Source organism: Gavia stellata, chromosome 13, assembly GCF_030936135.1.
Source record: "Gavia stellata isolate bGavSte3 chromosome 13, bGavSte3.hap2, whole genome shotgun sequence".
NCBI lineage: Eukaryota > Metazoa > Chordata > Aves > Gaviiformes > Gaviidae > Gavia > Gavia stellata.
The window spans coordinates 1,049,671-1,055,670 of NC_082606.1; the positions used below are offsets into that span (position 1 = coordinate 1,049,671).

General features: G+C 49.0%; 1 protein-coding gene across 1 annotated transcript in view; it reads right to left on the reverse strand.

Annotated features, from left to right (window-relative positions):
• The window catches only part of ALPK3 (alpha kinase 3), a 35,327-nt gene extending 31,277 nt beyond the window's left edge, over positions 1–4,050 (reverse strand). The window contains exon 1 of the mRNA XM_059823685.1: positions 3,908–4,050. Coding sequence (XP_059679668.1) covers positions 3,908–4,050 — 143 coding nt within the window. The remainder of the gene's footprint in view (positions 1–3,907) is intronic.
• Positions 4,051–6,000: the final 1,950 nt, after the last annotated feature.

The following is a 6,000-nucleotide window of genomic DNA, read 5'->3' on the forward strand; positions in this document are numbered from 1 at the left end:
GGAAAAATACACCTCTACCCTAGAGACCCTGGAGATGAACCCACCAATGCCTTCACTTTTGCCTTTCAAGTGTGTACTGGATATCCCTCCTTTCGGAGTTTGGGACGTTTCTGTCAGACAAGACGGATGCACTGAACTCCCTCAGATGCCACAGCTGGTTTCTTATCAGGGATTTACACCACTTGTTGCCAAAAGCAAGGTCCCATAAGAAGTTACAGGTGCCCAACTGCTGAAGAGGGAACTCCTCTGAACTAAGAAAACTAAACATGCTTTTCAGGAACTAAGCACTCCTGCATTTTCAGATCACTTTATTATAGTAACAGATCTTTCATCTTCATTTGATATTATGTGAAAAGCAAGAGGTACAAGATTGGGAATGGTTTCTAGCCAGAAAAGCCAGGTGGTAAGGCACTCTCCTGAGCTCAACTGCCACCACAACCAGAGACAGCCGTCCAAGAAAAGATCACAGGCAATGTCATTCTACGCTAAAAATATCTGCATATGATGAAGCTATGACAGTAGAAAGATATTTAAACAAGGAGGCAATGCTGTAATGAGACCGAGGAGCAGACATCTGCATTAAGAGGAGAGGTGCAGATCACTTCCAACAGAGGAGTTTGCCTAGGACTCAGATGAAGCGTCTGCCGTAAGATTTTATGTAATATTGCATCTCTCTGCACAAGACATTCTCCAGACTCAGCTAATTCTTACAAAAAGGACACCTAAAGAGACGTCTTGAAGTTGTGGCCCATGAATGCAGCTAAGGCAGACCCTGGACAGGACTGACAGCTTCTCCTCTCACTTTGTGAAGTCATTATAGTCAAGTGCTGTGAGAAATAAGAGGGGTTTTTTTAAAAAAATCACCTGCCCCCCCCAAAAAAAGTCCTGTCAGCTGCCAGGGCAGAAGGCAAGTCACCATGACCATAAGCTGCTCCTCACATTGTCCGCTATCAGGTATGTTAAAAGACTGACGAAGGAAAGCCATTAATCTCTTGTCACTGAGCTATCTGCTCACAAGAAAGATTCTTCCTAAAGACCAGTTCCTAAGGAGACCAAAAGTAAATATCCTGAATACTCTGTTTAATAAAGTGATGATGTTCTCTCTACGGCCAATTTCCACCCCTCTATTCTTTTGGCCCCTGCAGCACCACCTCTGACAAATTCTACAAGTTAAAAAAACCTTGTTTCTAAATTAGTATCCTTCAATTTGAACAACATCCTTTTCCTCCTATAGGATTAGGGAGACCAAGTAAGACAATCCAGACTATTCTCTACATGGGTCATGAATGCAAGCATATAGGTAAAACATGTTCATGAGTCACTCCAGAAGCAGGGATTCCTAAACTCATTTTCTTTTCATAAAGACCATTCCATGTCTGTAAGTACCTCGATCATGTCACTACACTTTCTACAGCTTTAAGAATGGGTGAAGAGAGCAGGCAAATATTTCAGTTGAACACACTTGACAAATACATATAAAGACAGAAAAAGAGAAGCCTGAAAAAACCCCACACTTTCTTCAGATCACAATATCTGGTTTTGCTTTCTAACCACCATAGCAGCCTCCCACTGCAACTCTGTGTTTGTATCACTTGTCCCGTACTTTTGTTAGCTCCAATTTCACCAAATCCAAATACATTCTTCGTTAAAGAGAACTGTTGAATGTTATCTGCCGTTACACATGCCACTCATTTTGCTTTTCAAGTTCTCCCAGGCAAGCTCTCCAGATGTTCCTGGATTTAATTAAACTCCTAATTGCTTTCTGAAAGTCTTCTTGCTACACCATTCCACTCACTTGCTCTCCAGAATTGTTATGATACATTATCTAATTACAGGACAAAAAGCCCCACTTCATTCAAGCCCTTGCCCTGCATCATAGACAACAACACAGTTTCCACACGTCTTGGCTCAAGTCTTCAGCACTTGTAGGCACACTCAAGGCTGTGCGGGGAATGAGACTTTTATATTACTCTTCCTTTATTCATTAGAGAAACTGGAAGGTGTCATGAACACAGGGAAACGTCAGTTTTGCTATTTAGCGAATATTTATTCACTGCTTCTTACAGCAGAAGGGGCAGCCACTGAAATTAACAGGCAAAATGAAATTACCTTGCCATAGGCTTTGACGACCAAGCACATAAGTGGGTTGAAAAAGGGATCAGACAATTTTCTGGAAAACTAATGCATTGCTGATTTAAGCGTGGCAGTACAGTGTCCCTTTGCCTGCAAAGGCATTAGGCTCCCACGGATGGAAACTGGGGCGCACTCACCCACAGCACTAGCCTGAGAAGTTCAGTGTGTTCAGGACTCAGACTTTTCCAGACACAGGCTGGATTTACCGTGTCTGAGCCACAGCGCCAACCCAGCCAGAGGACACCAGGCTCACTGCATGCGAGCGCTGCATCGTTCTGTGCCTTCCTCAGCGGCCTTGAGCAAAACTTCTGTGATTTGGGGAAGCTGGATGGGAACACTGGAAGTATCGCTTGCAGGACTGACAAACCCTCCTTTATGGCTAAATTGATTAAATCTGCAATTTGAACGTACTCAGGAGGGGAATAAAAGTCAAGCTACAGGCAACTAAAACACCTCAACATCTTATTTATTAAAGACTCCCTCTACTTGTAATCCACAGAACGGAATCATCAGACTCAATTACAGATTTCCTTTGCACGGTATAGTCTGAGGTCACGGATTGGTTGTGGATGCGGTATGGGCATTTGTTGGTACTGAAGATGCCACGGTATGCAGACAGACTACAACTAGATCGCACATTAGATGCTACGATACAAGCACAAAGGAACTGAATTAAGGCAACTTAACTTTGGCATACCCCAGTTTTAACATCTGACTCCCAGGAAGTATGGTTTTATCTCTTTTGGTCCTGTATTTATTTTCATGAAACTAAGATTCTTTGAGGCATCAACCTTTGACACGCTGGAAATGGATTATTTATAAATCATCAACAGGGAAGAGGCACACTCGTTTCAAGAGCTTACAGACTGAAGAGCATTCCTAGTGAATTCAAAGTAATTTATAGGCTTTATTTTGAACTAACACAATCACCACCACCTTTGCCTTTGCTGGCACGTTGCCTTGTATTTGCTAACCTCAGCCAGTCTCAGTTGACAACACGTTTATCGTACCTTCTCCCATGCAAACAAAGCCTTATTGCTACCACAGACCCCCAGCCTAAGGCCATTTCTGACCCAGGAATGCCGTTCTCATTGCTGCTTGGCCCGTATCTACATTGTAGAAATACCTCTTTGGCAACAAGATAAGGCACACGCGCAGCGGGCCCCTTGCTCAGAGTCCGGTGTCGATGGCACAAGCGGCTTCAGTACAATGAAAGCAGGAAGGTCAGCACAGTATCCTGTACGCAAGTTTAACTTGAGAGATGCAGAAGCTTGTGTCCGTCAGGATTTCACAGCACGGTCATCAACTCAGCACACCTGCCCTGCTATTAAACGATGTGCAATGCTGACAACCCCTGCCCTGGCAACAACTGTAAAAAACACAGCCCTTTTCTGGGAAGCGAGGGGCTGGCCGGCAGCAAACGAGCTGTTTTGGAGAGCCCAAGCCATAGCTTGGGTTTTCCACCCTGGAGAAGATCTCCGGGGAGGGAAAGGCCCAGGCGGCCATGCTGATTCCAGCTCGGCCGTCACCTCCGTCCGTTTGGGGCCGGGGTATTCCCTTACGGCTTGGGATGCCGCCAGCCTGCTCTCCTCCCGCTTCCCCTCCAGGCAGCTTGCCCGCGCTTCCCCTGTGCTTCGGCCCCCACCTGCCTTTGAAATGTCGCCCGCAGCCTGTGTCCCCGGCCCAGGGCCTGGTGGCACCATGGCGGCAGCCGGGCAGGGGGACACCCACCTCGCACCAGCCCCTTCCCCCGGCCCGGGCCCGGGCCCCTCACCTGTTCTGGGGCCGGATACCCAGCAGGTAGCTGCGCCGGTCGGGCCGGGAGGCCCAGGCCGCGCTCTCGGCCTCCTCTGCCCCTTCGACGCTGCCCGTTCCCCGCCCGTAGAGGCCGGCGAGGGCCCGGCGGGGCGAGGCCATGGCGGCGGCCGGGCTGCGGCTGCCGCTGCCCCCGCCGCCGCTGCCCTCCCTGTCAGTCACCGCCGGCATTTATAGCCACCCCGCACATGCCGCTGTCAGTCGGGGGCGGCGGCGACGTGACGCAGCGGTGGCGGCCCGGCCTGGCCCGGCCTCTCCGGGGGCTCGGGGCCCGGGGGCCCAGCGTGCCTCGGCCTGGCTGCCTGGCCTCCTCCTCCTCCTTCCATCACTGCCATCTCGAGTTCATCTTCTTGGGAGAACGTGTTATATATATATTTTTTTTTTTTATAACAACCTCCACACCCCCAGCCTCGATTTGGGGGATTTCTCGCATCTCAGAGATGTCTCAGGCTCAGCTAAAACATTCCCCAATTTCTTGCAGGCACAAGGCTCCGTCCTGACCGGCGGCACTGCTCAGTGCAGTCATGGCAGTGGTGTCCTCGTCTCGGCCTCGGGAGTGTCCCACACCTCGGCAGCCTGGTTTTTATCCTGGCTGCCTGGGAGAACGTCTGTGCTGGTATTTATCTGGTCTTCATGAAAAGGACAGCACAAAAGAGGGCTATAAAAGGTGGGTACATGTCACAAACTATTACCAGCAGTGATTTAATACCAAATGAAAACATAACGCGTAATAAAATGGGATTTATTCTTGTTCCACCTTCATCTTGCCTGTCAAGCTGTTGTATTGTGCGCTTCAGGCACGTCGCTGGTGGCACCGCATCTCTCCGGCGCAGGATTGACGGATGGAGCAGGTTTGCTGCAGATCAGCTGTCTGCCCACGACTGCACAGCAGCGATTGCTGCAGAAGTGGGAAGATGATGGTAGAGAGCTCCAGACCGGGAAAGACAACAGGCTTTGAGCTGATCCTCCCTGGGCAGGAGATAATGAATGCAGCAGCAAGCAGCAGGGCAGGTGATGGCCGCATGGATCACTTGGTGCAGGACACCCCTGATTCCTCTTCCCCAGCAAACACTGATTTGGAAGGTGACTTTGGCTAGGGAGTGGCACAGAGGTGTTCACAGACTTACACAGTGTGTGCATAGATGTACAGGGCCGTGCACAGAAACGCACGGTGTGCGCACGGTGTGTGCACGGACACACACACAGTGTGTGCATCAGGTTGAGATAACAGCCTTGGCCTAAGCTGTTCTTGTCACTGGTATATCAAACCTCGGTCCAAATGGAAGGGGTGGTTACAACTTGAGTCAGATCTGCATGTGGAGAAACCTATGTCCACCAAGAGAATTGCCAAGCCCAGCAGATGTCCAAGCCTGGGCATATGGGAGGTCAGTGACATCTGTGGACCAGGGGTTTGGGGGGAAGTTTGTGGGGAGAGGCGGTGACTGTGAGCGATTCAGCCATGCAATCTAGTAGAGTGGTACTTGCAGACACCACCAGATCCAAAGCCAGGACGCCCAAGTGAATTTTACTCTCATATAAAGTTTCTTGGATCCTGTTGACCTGTCAGAGTCAGTGTATACTGGGTCAACAATTTGGGTTTTGTGGTTGCAGTAGTTACGATGTGGTTGTAAGCACTCCAAATCTGGATTTATTCAGTCGGTTGACAGTGGCCTGCCAGCAGTTGTAGTTCTTCCACACAAGCCCCAGTGAAATGCTTTTCTCAGCTCAGATCTCAGGACAGTCTTGCATTTGAGCAGTGTTTTGGAAGGAGCCTTCTGTCATCTCAGGTGTAGGTATTGGTGTTTATTTGCTTTTTTCAGGCCACTGTGGCAGGTGATTACATTATCAGGCATGTAAATAGCTGGATTTGTGATACCAGAGAGGATACCTGGTTCTGGCAAATGCAAAGGAGATGGACCTTATAAGGTCCATAAGGAGATGGACCACCTTGGATGTGGTCCTAGCAAATGTGGGGAAAGAAGGCAGTCCCAGAGGGCTGACTAAAGATCTCACCTTCACCAGGCAGTAAAATAGCAGATGAAATTGCATAAA